General features: G+C 39.4%; 1 protein-coding gene across 1 annotated transcript in view; it reads left to right on the top strand.

The window, feature by feature from the left end:
• The window catches only part of BBS9 (Bardet-Biedl syndrome 9), a 331,962-nt gene that overhangs the window by 153,076 nt on the left and 160,775 nt on the right, over positions 1-18,111 (top strand). The window contains exons 15-17 of the mRNA XM_028525469.2: positions 635-649; positions 7,510-7,650; positions 11,894-11,989. Of these exons, the coding sequence (XP_028381270.1) occupies positions 635-649; positions 7,510-7,650; positions 11,894-11,989 (252 nt within the window). The remainder of the gene's footprint in view (positions 1-634; positions 650-7,509; positions 7,651-11,893; positions 11,990-18,111) is intronic.

Here is an 18,111-nt window from a genome sequence, read left to right as displayed (position 1 = left end):
TGTGAGCTCATTGTTGCACACACCACTTTTGGCTGTTACGCTTTTCTATAGCCAGAATTTAAAAGATTACAAATTACTGCTAAACCACAGAGCATAGCATTAATTGGCTGAAAGTTAGTTAGAAATTAAAGTAAAAGAAGTCTATAAAAGTGAAGATTTCCAAGAGAAGAAGACACATTATCCCATAGTAGTATCTACTGACTGGAATTATAATATAAGAGACTAATTGGAAATATTAATATTATGTATTTGGTCTTTCACTCAACTTTTTTTCCCCCAACAGTTCATTTTATGCTCTCAATGCCATTTACTTATTGAGTTTGGTTTGCTGTTTGGCTAGATCATATATCTTTACCTCTTTTTGCCATATTCATGCTGGAATAATACACCCTCATGGACTTGGAGAATGGAAGTGCAGATATATTATTAGGTTTCATTTATTCATGTTTTACTCCTCAATTGTGGATTGATTTGACTAATTTTATTGGAGAGCCATTTAAATCATCAGAATCTTGAAAATTTTAATTTACATATTTTTAGCAGATATGTATTAAATTTATGTTGTAATTTTATCACTGACCATTTGTTGCATTTTTTTTCCCTTCACCCTTTTTGCATTGCTTCTGGTGGACAGATCGAAATCCTGAAGGTAAGAAGATAATTTATAACAAAACGAATTTCTGAACTGCAATGTGGTCAGTGCATTGAATGGGTATTAAGCCATGAATTAACTCATTTTATGGACTTCTATTTTCACTGTGGAAACCTCTTGAAGGATGATTCAGTTCCCTGATCCAGCTACAGAGGGTATACTAGACGTTTTCTTTTGTAGAGTCTTGTCATTCAGATTACTTGTTTCAGAATCATGAAAAAGAGTAGAGCTCCTTGACTCTTAAAAACAAACAAACCATGTGTCATTGACAAGTTATTTCCGTGAGTCATTGGTGGTTTACCTATGTTCTGTTACCTTATTTTACTAAAATAAAGAAATAGGAAGGAACAAAAGATGTTTGCCCCTGAATGCTAAACTGTCTGCTTTCTGTGTGCCCCACGGAGCCACCTCTGCCTCTGATCGGAATGCCCTGCCCATTCATCCTGTGGGCCTGTTGCTTGTTCTGTTCAGGATTTATGGGGGAATGTCATCCGAGGTCTGACCCCTTGAACTTGCTGGGTCAGTGTTAATTGTTACCCATTCTGTATGCCCCCAAACCTCTGTTTATCACTCTGCTATACTCCTTATCGTAATATGAGTGTCACTAAGTTTGTTCCTTCGGTTCCTCTAGTAGGTTTTGAGCTCTTTGAGAGCAGGGTTCAACCACTCATGTTTGAATGACAAAATATTAGGGCAAATGACAGGAGCTATAAAGGAATAATCTAATTTGATTATTTTCCTCCTATGCACAGACTTTATTTGGTGGTTTACCTCAGTGTTGGCTATTTTAAGATAAATATTACATAACAATGTTAATTAGTAATAACTGTATAAAATATCTAATGATGGCAGTATTTACTCGTACAGTTTTTGTGATGCCTGTAACCTGTTACATAGTATTTGGGAGGTGAAAATGTACTTAAAAATATTTTAATAGAAGTACGTGATTAGCTTAATAACCTAAAGTAAACTTGTCAAATTAGAATTTGGGTTATTAAAAAACCTATTATTAATGAATATTTATTTTGCTTTGCAAGATTGCATGTGACTGATAAGATTTGCACTAATTTTTGTATAATACCATGTTAGTATTTAAATGATTTGTTTTAAGTTTAAAAAATAAGTAAAGGTTATTATTGAAAGTAATTTATTCCCTCTTACTGTAAATTCAGTCCCAAACATTAGGGGAAAAATCACAATATATTTTAATATAGAGCTAAAGCTGGTTTTAATACTCTTATATTTTAAAACTATAATTACGCTTTAGGGAGTATGGTTGAAGTACTCAGCTTCGTCTAGTAGGCGAGGAAACCGTATGTTGCCACACAGCTCTCACTGTGCACACCAGGCTTCAGATTTCAAAGCCTGGTCCATTTTATTGTCCTGACCTGTTCAGGCTGCATTGTGGGTCAGCGCTCTTGCTTTTACACGCGGAAAGGAAGAAGCTGACGAGGTTTTCTGCTGTCCCATAGGAGTGGGTCTCCATTATCCCTGCATTACAGTCGCACGACATGGGCAGCATAGGACACGAGTGCAGGTGGAGCACGGTGCAGAGCCAGACATAACAGGAAGGGGTCCAGGAAGCCCTGGCTCCCAGACACCGGTCCTGCCCCGGGCCCGTGTTCGCAGCACCAAATGACTCTAGCAGGCCCTGGGAGGAGCTCGACAGGCATGAGAGAGAGGCGCACTGCGTACACACAGTTTCTCTACTCCGAGACCCGTGTTCTTTTCCGTCTCATTTAAAGCACATTTCGGCTTCCCTCTTGACAGTGACACTGGGCTCTTGGCCGTGCCAGGTGTAATTAGAATTCCCTCCCTGGAAAAAGCGTTGTGTCAGGAGTGATTCTGATGTGAATTTTCTCTCTAAGTGTTAAATAATTTTGTGATTAATGGCAGTATTGTAAATGGGACTATCCATTTCCACTAACAGGCTACAGAGGGAAGTGTTTGAGGGAGAGGTGATGGTATTTGGTAAAAATTGCAGCCCAGTCAGGCTGATGAATGAGTGGACCAATATTGGGGTATTATAAATGACCGAAATTTTCTTTTCTCTCAGTGTAACATTCAGAGTTGAATAAGCCCATTTTCCAACTATGTAGAGAAAATATCGCCGATGGCCGGCAAAGTTGGGACCAATGAAGTTGCTTTCAGCTCAGTTGAAAGCTAGTTAGAAAGTCTTTAAATATATGTAATTCCTTCCTTCCTTATACAGATACACACATGCACACCTTCACACACATCTCCAAGTGTCCCTGGCTTCGAGTCTTAGATACCATCATAGCCTGAAGAGTAATCGATAGCCAAATATACATTTCAAGATTCTCAAGCAAATGTAAATCTCAGTAGAAATGTGCCTCTCTGATAAAGCCCAGGACTAAATACTAGAGACTGTATTTTGAAATGGTTGAGTTTTAATTTGCTGGGAAGTAATATAAACACTGGCATTGTGATTTTTCTTTCTAAAGGTACAGTTTCTTTAAACTGGTTTCTAAAGGATTTCATATTTTCCCTCCTCATGGTAAAGCTTTTCAAGCTGCCATGATTTAAAAAATAGCCATAATCATTTTATTAAGTATGAGTGCCATCATTTTTCAAAATAATGTTTTCCAAATGTCCCATGAAACGGGTTTACAATTCCTGGAGAAAAAAGAAATTCTGGAGGCTCCTATGAATCTGAGCAATTGCAGACCATTGCCCAAATGTGTGATATTGCCATTAATGACCTAATGGAGCTGTGAATTGAGTTACAATATGTTTCCCTTGTTTGGTTAGTTAGTGCTTGTAATCTGTTTGTTTCAATTTCTGAGAACATGTATACATCACCAATTTCTTTAGCTCTGGGTTCTGAGAGATTTGGTAACAATCTTTAAATATAGACTCACTAACATAAAGCAAGTGTTGATCATGATTAATTAGTATTATTATTTTTTTTTACCACAAATTCATTCAGTGCCTGGTCCAAGTGAAATAGAGCCACAGTTTTAGCCACATAGTTTTAGAAGAACATTTACACCTAGATTTTGTTTGAATAATTAGCTCAGACTTTTGGTTCAAAATACATAGAAAATAGCTTATTTTTGTGCTCATGTGAAATTACCAGAAAATGAAGGAAGTTTTCCTGTTATTCTGTTTATTAAAAATGAAGGAAATGAAATGGTGTTGGGAGATCTGGACAGCTACATGCAAAAAAAGAAACTCGACCACCAACTTACACCATACACAAAAATAAACTCAAGGTGGATAAAAGACTTAGCTATAAGTCACGACACCATTAAAGTCCTAGAGGAGAACATAGGCAGGAAAATCTCAGATATTCCATGCAGCAATATTTTCAACAATATATGTCCCCTAAAGCAAGGGACATAAAGGAAAGAATAAACAAATGGAACTTCATTAAAATAAAAAGCTTCTGCATAGCTAAAGAAAACAGCTACATGAAAAGGGAACCAACCATATGGGAAAATATATTTTCCAATGATACCTTGGACAAGGGTTTGATCTCCAAAATATATAAAGAACTCACATAACTTCCCACCAGGAAGACAAACAACCCAATTAAAAAATGGGCAAAGCACCTGAATAGACACTTCTCCAAGGAAGACGTACAGAGGGCCCAGAGACACATGAAAGGATGTTCAGCATCACTAGCCATCAGAGAGTTGCAAATTAAAACCACAATGAGATACCACTTCACACAGGTCAGAATGACTGTCTTAAACAAATCAACAAACAAGTGCTGGTGAGACTGTAGAGAGAAGGGAACCCTAGTGCACTGTTGGTGGGAATGCAGACTGGTGCAGCCACTGTGGAAAACAGTGTGGAATTTCCTAAAAACTAAAAATGGAACTGCCTTTTGACCCTGCAGTTCCACTGCTGGGATTATACCCTAAGAGCCCTGAAACACCAATCCAAAAGAACCCATGCACCCCAATGTTCATAGCAGCACAATTTACAATAGCCAAGTGCTGGAAGCAATCTAAGTGCCCATCAGTAAATGAGTGGATCAAAAACCTGTGGTACGTTTATACAATACAATACTATGCAGCAGAAAGAAAGAAGGCGCTCCTATCCTTTGTGACAGTGTGGATGGAACTGGAGAGCATTATGCTAAGTGACATAAGCCAGGTGGTGAAAAACAAATACCATATAATCTCACCTATAAATGGAACCTAATCAATAAACAAACAAGCAAGCAAAATATAACCAGAGACACTGAAATAAAGAACAAACTGACAGTAACCAGAGAGGAAGGAGTAGGGGGAGAATGGGGAAAAGATGGGGAAGGGTCGTCAAGGACATGTATAAAGGACCCATGGACAAAGCCAAAGGGGGGTAGGACTGAGGGTGGAAGGTGGGGGAGAGCGGTGAGGGAAACATGGAGACAACTTATACTTGAACAACAATAAAAAAGAAAAAAATACTAAATATATATACACACATATATAGTTCAGTGTCTTTTGTTTGTTCCAGTCTGCATCCATTAATTGAGATTATAATTTATATATTGTAGAGGAAACATATTAGTAGGTATATTTCCATAATTTGGGGGATATAGGGAATATATAAAGTTTTATTATGAAAAAATAATGCTTCAGAATATTTTTTGTGGTGTCTGATTCAGAGTTGTGGTTTGGACAGTAGCATATCATGCTACCACAGTGTTTAGAGTCAAAATATTTCACCACTGTAAAGTGCGAATACACATGCCTTTAAAATCTCACAGAATTGCAGGAAATCATACTCTGGGACTTTTATGAAGAGCCACCAGTTATAATTTGCATCTGGGATTCCAGGGGAAGCAAATTTCACATCTGTTGGTTACGAGCAGAAAATGGGCTATATAAAATTGGATGGATAATAGATTATGTTGAAGAGAATGACAAATATCCTCCACATGCTCTGAAAAAGTATCTAATTGACCTCATAGATCAACGTGTTTCCATCGTGGCTGATCTCTCACTATCCCAGTGAATAAGTAATACTGAAAGGTGTATACCCCTAGCTTGGACACAGAGTAAGCCACTCAACTCCAATTGGCTTTAACAAAATGTATTGCCAATTCTAGGGATCCTACTTTGGGATCATGTCTCCAGACTTGAACTACTCTGACTTTGCTATTTTTAAGCTGCTCACTCCACTGTAGAGAAAGGAATTAATGTGTGGGTCCATCAAGTAGAGTACAGCAGTATACTGAGATACAGGTTTTGTATATTATCTTTTATGGTACGCAGTCAAAAATAGAATTCTAGCCATGGCTGTGTGGCTGAGTTTGTTTGAGCATCGTTCCATGCACCAAAAGGTTGTGGGTTCAATTCCCAGTCAGGGCACATACCTAGGTTGTGGATTCGATCCCTGGTTGGGACATGTGCAGGAGAAACTTACCATTGTTTCTCTCTCACACTGATGTTTCTCTTTTGTCTGTCTGTCTGTCTCTCTCCCCTCCCTGTCTGCTCCTTTTCCTCTCTCTAAAATCAATATACCATATCCTTAGGTGAGGAATTAAAAAAAAATCCTAGAGTAAAAGGAGAGAAAACTAAAGTTGTTGAATTGCTTTTCTAGATTTATAAGTAGAGAGCCTAATTTGCTTCAGTTTCAGTTTCATTCTCTGTAAAGATATTGAAAGGAACTGATTTTTTAAAAAGTTTTAATTCTGTCCCTGATGATGTGGCTCAGTTGGTTGGGCATCGTCCCATAAACTGAAAGGTTGCTGGTTTGATTCCTGGTCAGGTCACGTGCCTGGGTTGCAGGTTTAGTACCCTGTTGGGCACGTATAAAAGGCAACCAGTTGATGTTTCTCTCTCACATCGATGTTTTTTGCTCCCTCTTTATCCCTCCTTCCCCTCCCCCAAACAAAATTCAATATGAACGACCCATGGACATGCCCAACTGTGTGGGGTTTGACTGGGGGAGTGTGGAGGTGGGCTGGGAAGAGGAGGGCAAAGGGGGAAAATTGGGACAGCTGTAATAGAACAACAATAAAAAGCGAAGAAAAAGAAAAATATTTAAAAACTTCGAATTCTGACATAAAATTCTTTATTTGTCAGATATCTATTTCAGTATGCCTGAATACATAATAAAAATCAGGCCTTTCAAAGTGTCACTTAACTGTGATACGTAAAGTTAGGTGGATTGAGAAAAATTTAATTCATATGAAAGTCATATTCTTAATATTAATGAAAAAGTCATGAACTTCAGTAGCACTTAAGTAGAGCAAATTCTGCCTTCATACTTGTAATTTATTGCAAATGGTTAATTGTAATTTGAATTTTTAATAAGTAAAAAAAGGTAAAGATTAAAAAACTTTGGGGCAGAGAAATTGTTAGATATGGTCATATAGAGTCTTTATGATGTAAATTTCATGTTCATTGCTCGCTTTAGCTGATAAATTAGATCTAGAACTTTGAAGGTTTTAGTTTAAAGATTGCTCAGTAATAGGCTATAATTATTCATATAGGTTTAACTGATGACTTAAAATATGGTATTACTGTTAAAAGCAGACCTTATGCCTGTGTTCATTTTTAACATTTTATTTTTGCATTTCAATTAAAAAATTCTGCAGTACTCTTTATTTTTAATTTTTAAATTACAGTTGACATTCAATGTTATATTAGTTTCAGGTGTACAGCATAGTGGTTAAGCACTTATATAACTCACAGAGTGATCTCCCCAGTGTTGCTTTGTGCTTTTTGACAATAACATAAAATTGAATCATGATGATGTGCTGTTATTTCAGTTCTGCTGGACAAAAGGGGCTGGCAGCAAGCTTTTAAACTGAGATACGTTGCTACTCGGACTTTTGTTTTTGGTCACATTATTTGTCAAATCTATGACTCTGCATTTTTTTCTTTTTATTTCAGGCATTCCTCGAGTTAGCCAACGTAAATTTAGGCTTCCCCTGAAATTAGTCTGCCTACCAGGTCAGCCTTCAAAAATCGCAAGCCACAAACTGACTGTCGATACCAACAAATCCCCAGTCAGCCTTCTCAGCCTCTTTCCAGGTAGGACTTTTGAAGGAACATGCCTATAATATCAGAAATGTTAAGAATTTAGAAAGGAATCCTTCATCAGCAGGTAATGATGGGGTAATTATCAGATAATTGTTAAGTCAGAGTATAAAAATGCCTCCAGGGTTTTTTCCTGGCCTGTTCAAAGGCGAATAGCTTATATCAACAAGGTAATAAGGTGTACCTTTTAAGTTTGATTAAAATTAGTATAATCATTATTTTGCTTCAGTATTCAGAAATGAAAACATCAAATGTTTCTTCTTAGACTGTGGAATTTTTTGGCTTACAATGTAAATATTTATTATTCATTTTCATTGTAGGTTTTTGGCTGTGCACCTTTTCAAAGTATAGTGTTATGCCCCCGAAAAGTAATCGCTTAAGTAGGTGCTCTCTCTGGCCCTGCTGTGGGCAGCAGCTGGAGGCGGCCAGTGTTCATTCCTGGGCTCTGATGGTGTGGAAGGGGCTTCGTGTATAAAGCTCCAACATCCCAGTGAACCTTTGGGGTAATCTGTGAAGGTGTGACTTTGTCCAGGTGTCAGTGTTTTCTTTCTGAGTAGCCTGGAGAAAAGAGAGGTGCCGACTGGTTAAAACATCTTCAGTAGCCAGGGTGTCTGATGTGTCCCATCTAGTTACTTTCTTGGGGATGGGGTGGAATTAAAGAAACAAATCTGGGAATTAGATCAGCCCTGGGAAATCCCTCATCAAAAATAGCCGCTGCTGACTGTGCACGCATCCTCGCCCTCGCATTGGTGGGGAGGATGTAGCACGCAAAGAGTGTTTCCCACGAGGTTTAGCAATTTATGGTAAGCCAGCTCTTCTGTTATTAACTACTTAAAGTGCTTAACATTTATTTTCCATTAATTTGAAGTGTTTAAAAAGCTTTATTTATGTATAACTCCCAAAAGCCTTCAAAGTGGAATGCTTTTTATTATAGTTGATCTATTTAGTTTGAATTGAATTGGGATATATATATTATATACATATATATGTGTGTTTTTGGCAAATAGTTTTGTACCTTTTGGTTTTCCCTTTTCCTTCCTCCTCAGTCAATTTTCTTATGACAGACTTGGATTATAAAAAAGGCAGAGTCATTACCTTTATAACATCTCGTATAAATGTATTAATTCCATGGGTCTCCTATATTATCCTGGGAACCTAGTGGGAAATTATATGTTGCACACCGAATTTATTGGTGCCTTTGAGAAGTGTTTAAGACTCTGGCTTCTGAGTGGTTGCTGTCTACTGCAGATGGGTGAAACCCACAGAGATGGAATGAAAACGCACGCTTTCGGTCACAGCGGCCATTTCCGCACGCCAGGGAGAGCTTAGATAACTCATCCCTCTTTCTCCTGATTTGGGGCTTAATTGGTTTTGATATCACAGGTATCTTAGGCTTATCAGCACGTATTTGCTTCTTTTCTCACTTTAGAAACGGGACTCAATGACAGATTTTTAAAAATGTCCCTCAGGCTCCAACATACATGGCGTAGGGCGCTCTTGCCAGAGCTCCTGGGCTCGTGTCCCCGCGGAGCGTGGCAGAGGCCTGGAGCTGTAGGTACCGGGTAAGCTCTCTAGGCGCCTTTTCACTTCTCCTGAGTCCCTTTCGCTTTTCGTGTGGGTAAGACTTCTGCATATTGATGTCGAAGTTGCTATTGAAAATCTGCTCTTTTTTTTTTTTTTAAAGATTTTATTTATTTTTAGGGAGGGAAGGGAGGGAGATAGAGATAGAGAGAGAGAGAAACATCAATGTGCGGTTGCTGGGGGTTATGGCCTGCAACCCAGGAATGTACCCTGGCTGGGAATCGAACCTGGGACACTTTGGTTCCCAGCCCGCGCTCAATCCACTGAGCTACGCCAGCCAGGGCTAGAAAATCTGCTCTTTAACTGAATGAAATAAACAAAATGAATGACTTTCATTGAGAAGAAATAAACCTTTTAATCTACATCTTTGTTTACTTCAGTTCTTTATTTGTAAAAAAGTATATTTAAAATAACTTTAATTTTCCTTATTACAAAAGAAATGTGAAATTTGGAAATCAATAACCAAAGGAAAGTAAAAAAACAAAAAGTTCGCTCCAACTTTATTCTACATCAACGTATGAAAGTCTTAAATATACAATGAGTGAAAAGTGGAAAAGTATCAAGAGTGCTTTTTTTAAAGATTTTATTTATTTACTTCTTAGAGTCAGGGGAAGGGAGGGAGCAAAAGAGGGAGAGAAACATCAGTGTGTGAGAGTACATCAACTGGTTGCCTCTCTCACACCCCCAACTGGGAACCTGGCCCACAACCCAGGCACGTGCCCTGACAGGGAATCCAACGTGCAACCTTTCGGTTCACAGGCCGGCACTCAATCCACTGAGCCACACCAGCCAGGGCAAGAGTGCTTCTTTTGAACAATTACAGGATTCCAGCACATTCAGTATAAACACAAATCTAAGATCTCCAAAAAAAAAACAAAAACAAAAACAAAAAAACCCCCAAGAAAAACCCAACCCATACACACTCTACCACATATGTTGGATCTTGAGGGAAAAATTTTTAAAAATCTGTCATTGAGTCCCTGAGTTCAATGATGCTCTGTGTTTTTCAGCCATATTTTCTCCTTGCACTGTATTTTGGGTAGTTTCTATTGCTGTTGACTCGAGTAGTTTTCTAGTGCAGTGTGTGGTGTGCTTGTGATCCTACTCAGTGTGTTGACTGTTTTTCATCTCAGACATTGTAGTGTCATTTCCCAAAGTTTGATATGGGTCTTTTTTTTCCTTCTTAAAAATATCTTCTGTGTCTCTAATTTTTTTGAACATAGATAACAATATAATAACTGTTTAAATGCCCTTGTCTCCTGACTCTGTCGTCTGTGTCATTTCTGTGTGAGTTTCGATTGATTTGCTCCTTGTTATGGATCGTAATATCTTCCTTCTTTGCATGTCCTAAGACTGAAGAACAGAACTTCTGAATTTTATCTAGTTGTATGTTGACTATTTTAGTTTTCCTCTAAATATTCTTGAGCTTTTTTCCTGAGACACATTTAAGTTCCTTGAAAATGTCTGATCCTTTCAGGTGTTTCTTTTAAGCTTCGTGAGGCCGGATGGGAGCAGCATGTATTCTAGGGCAGACTTCACCTCCTATGAGACCTGAGTCTCCTATGAATTCTTCATGATGCCTAGTGACTTAGGCCGGTTCCTATTCTGGCCAGTGCGAACAGGGATTATTCCTGGCTCTGTGTGGAATCATGGATTCCATAGTCCCGGTAACCTTTTCGGGTGGTTATTGTCCTCGCCTCACAGTTTCCTTACAGACAAGCACTGGGTGGTATTTTTATATGCACTTGAGGGGCACTCCGCAGATCTCTGAAGATCTCCCTCTGCCGCTTGTCTCTGATACCCTGCCCTTGAACTTCGGCTACGCTGGCCTTTCCAGAGTCCTAGCTCTGTCCCCAGTTCTTGGGGACAGTGCTGGGCTGCACTTGCTCCCCCTCCTTGTGTTGCAGCCTGGAGAGCTTCCGCCAGGCAGCGAGCTGCTGCCGTCCAGGGCCCACTTCATTGCTTCTTGTTTGTCAGGGATCATCGCGGTTCACGTCTTCATTTCCAGGGTCTTTTAAAAAATGTTTCGTATTCTTTGCTTCCTTTTTTTAGTTGTTTTAGATGGAAGGGTGGCTTTGGCTCCAGCCTCTCTATCGTGACCTGAAGTGAAAGTCTCCAACAGTATAATTTTTTGTTTGTTTTGAGTCAGGATTCAACTGGGGTTTACTTTTTGCAGTTTTTGGATATGCGATTTTCGATACGTTCTTTTCCATAGGTTTCCCCCTTCATCTCCCTTTCTAATTGTTTGTTGAAGAGTGCAGATGAATTCTGTTTAATGTGTTTTACTCCATTGCAGTTACTACCTTTTGTGGTACTTAAATATTTTCATCTCTGGCCACTGGTCGTGTTGTTAAATTGGCTCTTACATCCTTTTCATGCAATTCCTCTGGTCACTGAGAGTTTCCTTGCTGTTGTTCTAGGTTCACCGTGTACATTTCCTGCCTGGGACTGAGAAAGAACTGGTGGGAGAAAGGGAGTGGATGACTGCGGAGGGTCGTTGTGGGGCAGAAGTTTCAGCACTTGGGAGCAGTTACTGTGGCTCATACGTGGGCTGTAGACATGACTAGTGACATAAAAGTATTTCTCATCAGCTAAGCTTCCTATTTCAGATGTTAAGTATTTTGCCTTGTGACTTTTTCCTTTTCTTATTTTGTAGGCTTTGCCAATCAGTCGGAAGATGACCAGGTGAATGTAATGGGTTTTCGCTTCTTAGGAGGTTCCCAAGTTACTCTTCTTGCTTCCAAAACTTCTCGTAAGTGACACCATGGTATGACGGCTTTTGAAACTTTCTGTTAAGTACACTACATCAACACCAAGGGTTTCTGCAAAGGGTGATGTTCAGCTAAATATTGAAAAGGGCTATGGTATTAATTATAGAGGAATTATAAAGGTATTAATTATCAAAGTTACAAAAGTAGGATCCTGTTTTATTAGAGATGAATCTTTGTATGGGAATGAGGAGAGCCTGAGAGAGGAATTTAAAGAACTGAAAAATGTTTCTGAGATAGGTTTATGGTGAACTCTCTTCAGGGACTACCAGGAACTGGAATTAGTTTTTTTAAGAGTGTTTATTTCCTTATACACTTCTTTGGATATTGGCAAAGATGAAGGTGAAAGTGAAAGACTTTCGCTGAGACTAATCTCAGTGGGATGAAAAGTACTAATTATATAAAGTTTGAACTTCAGATTTAAATACACTTTATTGATTTTCTTGCTTCGCATAAGAGTAACAGTTGAAACTACTCAATGAAAAACTGTCTTTTGATGTATGTAGGATACCAGACCTGCTAAACTCACCCAGTTAATTACACCTTCACGGAAACAGAGTACATTTTAAGGAAGTGTGTAACACATTTTAGAAACACTGGAGTGTTAGGCAGAATGAATCTATGTGTATATACAGGGTGGAGCAAAAGTAGGTTTATAACTGTTCATGTGGAAAATAATACAGTAATTGAGAAAAAATAATACAAGAATAAACTCTGTGTTTCACGTACTCGCAGCTGTGGCCTACTTTGCCCCACGCTGCGTTTGTGGACACACACGCGTGTTCGGCAGAGCACCGACCTCAGCTGTTTAAATCCACACACGTGGCAGTGGGCTGTCACTTTCTGCTCTAGACATTTGTAATTTTAGTGGGGTATTGCTTATATAGTCAGGATTTGTAGTAAAATAAGGACATGTCCTTTTTGAAAAATAAAGCTGTTGGCAGGCGGAACATACGTGCCTGGTTAGAAGCTGTGACAATGTTTCTGGGGCTACAATGGTCACAGCTTCTGGAATATACAGATTGGTGGCTGGTGAAATATACATGGATACACCTGGATATTCTAGATTATAAGGCCCAGAAATCCAAGACAATTCTGAGAAGAAGGAGAAGATTCTGTATTTCTGGAGGGTTTTGTGATTGGCCGTGATTGTAATCTTCTCATCGGCACCACTGTGTTTCGATTAGCTCTCCTCTTCACTTGGATGATGGAATCAGTGCGGTACATGTCTGTTTGTTAAACTCTTTAGTTAAACTCAAAAATTGTTGCCAACATTTCCGTGGGAAGCTGTACACATCTGTTTGACTTCAGGTGATGAGGGTGTGTGATGAGTCTGCAGTTGAGGTCATTAAAGAAAGGCAAGAGGTTATTCTTTGTGAAAAATGGGGATATTTCTGTCCCAATGCGTTATATTTATCCTTTTTTAGATAAAGTAACTTCCAGAGCATTGCTGGGGGACATGATTATGTTACCATTAAGTAAACATCACCAAATATTTGGCTATTTACCCGATTTAGTCACATGCATCTGCATGGGGGGCAGTCTCTTGACATAGCCGTGGTGTGGGCAGACAGGCTAAGTAAGGGGGTGGGAGTAGGGCCTTTAAAGTAAGGAACCACACGAACGGTGTCACCTGCCCCCTGAAGAGAAGCTGTTACAATTCCCTGACGGTTTTTTGGCTTCAGGGACACACAGAATTCTACTTAGGAACTGCCCTTGTTGACGGAGATAGATGCGTAGGAAATCCAGCTTCCTGGGGCGGGAGCAGGTGTTGGAGCGCCGTACTGCTCTGTCAGAGTATCGAGCCCCAAGGGAGCAGTGAAGCAATTTGTGCCCAGTCTGCGCCTCGTCTTTGAGAAAGACATATCATCTTCAGTCTAAAAATCTGGGTTGACAGAAAAACTCTGCATATTCGAAGAACCCATTTCTTCTCTAGTAAACAGGCAAGTGCCTCTACAGAGTTGCCCTTGGATCTTGGAGAGTTTTTTCTCTGGGTTGTACATGTTCATTTCTTTTTAAAACCAGCATGGCAGTCAACCAGGGCATCAGAGTGGTGTGGCAGCACAGTGTGCTATGTGGCAGCTCATTGAGTTCCGTTCCCTGATTCAGGAGAGATCAGGCAACACAGACAGGAAAGCGTGCACGAAGCTCATCGTCTCAGGTATTAAATCGCAGTGACTGGGGCAGCTGAATAGGTTTTTCTTTTCAGGAAGTAGAGTTGTTAGAGTTTATTATGTAAATTCTGAAGAAACAAAGCTTCGAAGGTAAAGGTATTTAGGAAAAATACTCTACACTAGCAAAATTCTTAAAATGATTTCCACAGTCCTAAACTGAAAGTAACGAGACGGGTGGCAGATGATGTCTGTTACTTTGATCCTCGGGACAGTTTCACAGACGTATGAGCAGGTCTAAGTTAACTAACTCACACACAGTACACATGTGCAGGCTTTTTGTATATGACACCTCTATGGACTTGTTAGGAATAACAAGACAGGTCAAATTTTATGAGATCAGATATTTTTCTAATCAGAACTGTAGACCATTTCTATGTGGGCGTCAATGACTTTGCCTGACTCAGTCCAGTGGGACGTCAGAAGAAATACGCTGTTGCCTGAATGAGTGATGTATTCCTGCCAGGCCCGTTTCTTAAGATGCAGATCCACCTGGTGACTTACCACCTCACACAGCGAACACTGCCCTTTCTCTCCCGGCCTCCCCTTGCCCCTTACTGCGTCTGTGCTCTCCTCGGTCGTCTTCTCTCTAGCTCTGTCTTAACCTTCACCTGTCCTGCATCTATTTGTGCCTTGCCTCGTTCTGCATGTTTCTTAAAGGATTTAAAATAACCTACAAAAATTTACACAATTGGAAAGGAGAAAATAAATAGTGAAGGAAACAGAGGGAGAAAATAAGAGCATGCAGTTAATAAAGGTAAGGATTTCCGAGATCAGTACTCAGATGGGCCCTGTACAACCAGTAAGGTGCTCGCAGGCTAAAAACAACAGGAGAGCATTTTAGTTTTAATTTTCAGAATGTTCAAAGGGTAAATCAGTTTAGGAAATGCACAGCATTTACTCATGCAGGGTTCAGGAAGCAGTTTCTCTTCTGAATGTCACAAAGATAACTTCTTCAATAATGTCTCTACAACTTATCTTTATAATTATTATACTTATGCAGTTATAACTTACGAGCAGCAAATTTTGTAGACCATTAAAAATAATGATGAAACTCAATTTACTGTGTATAATTCTATCTGAGCTCAAATCGGGCAGTCTAAACTGCAGCTTAATCCAAGGATAAATTTAGAGCATCCAGTGTTACAAGGATGAAGTGTTTTCAGAAGGGATTGGACAGCCAAACTCAGTAAATCAGAAGTGAGATGTAGCTGGAAGGAATGTTTTGTTTCATTTTTAAATGAGCAGTATTAGAACACATTTGAATATTAACCAAAATGATTGAGTTAAGCGGGAGAGGCAGATAATCAAGAAGGAGACAGAGATCACAAAGCAGTAAAGTCTTTGGGGACGAGGAGGGGTGGGATGCAGAGTCTGGGGTGGGGGGGGCAGACATTTTGGGTGTCCAGGGGGATTGAAGGACAAGCTTTTGTAACTTTCTGTGACAGGAGGTATAGGATGCAGATCCAGGGAGACTCTGTAGACTTGTTGGTAGAAAGATAAGGAAGCTTGATGAAAAACTAACTTTGAAAAAAAGGTATGACCTTGGTGTCTTAGAGAATAAGGAAGCAAACTCATGAATAAGGCAATGTTGAGTCTCATTTGAAGTTCAAGATCCTGCATTCTGAAGTGAAACCAGTCATCCTTCATCGACTCGTCCTAGCAGTGATTTATCAGCCTCCAAGCAGCTAAACGCAGGGCTGGGATTTTGAAACAGAATTGTAGGTAAACTATTTTTATGAGAATATTTATAATAGTGGACTACCAAATCTAAAATGACAAGAGAAATAAAGATTAGAGAAAGCTGATACATGGTGAAAAATTGTGGATTCAGTGGATCCCAATAAGGTTGGAGAAGTGAAATGGGAATTACAGATCGCGTGAACTAGAAGAACCGAAGTGGTGATTGGAGAGCGAATGAGATGTTGAAGTCAGGAGTTCAGAGGGACTGCAGATTCAGATGATGACGAGGTCGTCAGGAGAGGCATGACGATGGGGGAGTGGCTCGTGAGGATGGAGAGAAGAACAATGGAGATGAAGACTTCAAAGATAGGGGGGTCTCTGGGTTGTGGATATTGAAAGAGCCTATTTGATGTTAGCACAATGAATGAGAAAAAGAAGCACAACTAGGTACAGTATTGTGAGATCTTGGAGCACTGAGGATCAGGAGCAGGTCCTCAAAGAGTAAAAAGGAGGCAGCAAGGTACTCAATGAGATTTAATCAAAGTCAGTGGATTCTGGGAGACAGTAGAGTTTTCTACAAGACTTGAGGGAAATGCCATGTCCAGTGTGGCTCAGATGGTTGGGTGTTGTCCCACAAAGCAAAAGGTCCCCAGTTCGATTCCTGGTCAGGGCACATGGCCTGAGTTGTGGGTTTGGTCCCCAGTTGGGGCTGTGTAAGAAACAACTGATTGATGTTTCCCTTTTTTTCTCTCTCCCTTGCCCTCTCTCTAAAAATAAATAAATAAAATCTTAAAAGATTTGAGGAAAATGATTTTCAACTTAGATTTCTGTACCCTGCTAAACTGTTCATTAGTAGTGAGTGCTCAGTAAATACGTATTTTCGGTGTCACAAGCAAGGTTAAGCAATTGCAGATAGTAAATTTATGTAGTCTCAAGTAGGCCTTTGGAACTGGAAAAGATAACTAATACACCGAAAGATTATCCTGAAAGATTTTAACATTGTAGAAAGAGTGATTGAATTGTACATAGTCTAATTAATTAATTATTTTTAAAAAACAAGGTCAAGTTTAAAAATCGTTTGCTTGTCTCTGGATTATTTTGCTTTCAAGTACAATGAAAACATTGTAGTCATGCATATCAATAAGAGTTGGGCCTGGTAAAGCCTTTTTTTCCTTTTTTTTGTATATGCCATATTTAATTTTTTTTTTTTACTTATTTAAGTCAAATTTATTGGGGTGACATTGGTTAATGCATTCCAAGGGTAGGCCAAAGTAGGTTTACTGTTATTCATGTGGAAAATAGTACAATAAGTAATAACTAATAATATAAGAATAAACTTTGTTCCTTGTACTCACAACTATAGACTTACTTTTGCCAACCCCTGTATATAAGTTTCGAGTGCATAGTTCTTTAGTACATCGTCTGTATATTGCACTGTGGGCCCACCACCCAAAGTAGTCTCTTTCTGTCACCATGTATTTTGCCCCTTTACCCTCTTCACCCTCCTCCCACTTCCTTCCCCTCTGGTGACCGCCCTACTGTTGTCTGTGCCTATGAGTTTGTTTGTTTTGTTTGTTTGTTGCTTTCTGTTTTGTAGCTTACAGCATATGTAATCTTGAAATACGTTAACCTGTCTTCAGAAACAAAGAAGGGGAGAGGCTTGCTCTTGCCTCTGTTCATTTTGCATTTAGCTCCTGGACTAACGGGAGAGACAAATGGGTGGAGAACCCATAATAGTGCTTGGGATGCTTACGGAAGTCCACTTTAGGTGCTATTGAAGCCCCAAGGAATGAGGTTCCTTAAGAGATTTCCTTTGTAAAGGATCTCAGAGGATGAGTAGGAGGTTAGGTGGAAGACATTCCACAAAGAGGAAAAGCTCTCTTTAGATGCTTGATAGAGCATGGGGTTTTAGAAATCAGTGAAGTTTCTTTCATGCTGTAAGTTGTATATAGTAGGGGCTTTGTGATAGCTTTTCAGTGGAGCCAAACGTTCTAGGGGTAACAGTAACAATTAAGCCCAAAGACACATGAAACCTACCCCGCGCACTGGGAGCCCTTGAGTGTATGCAGTGATTCATCAATATATTACTGCTTAATATTTCTTTGCAATATTATCAAGGGGCAATGGGCAAACTATATAAACCCAGCTTGGAAAAAGCCTTTTGAAAAGTAAATTTAGAGAAATCATCTATAGTTTCCACTAATATTGGAGAGGTTGTGTATTTAGAATATTATACTAATATCTACTGAAAT

This window comes from Phyllostomus discolor, chromosome 10, assembly GCF_004126475.2.
Source record: "Phyllostomus discolor isolate MPI-MPIP mPhyDis1 chromosome 10, mPhyDis1.pri.v3, whole genome shotgun sequence".
NCBI lineage: Eukaryota > Metazoa > Chordata > Mammalia > Chiroptera > Phyllostomidae > Phyllostomus > Phyllostomus discolor.
The sequence above is the reverse complement of the archived record's forward strand: the minus strand, read 5'-3'. Positions and strand labels throughout refer to the sequence as shown.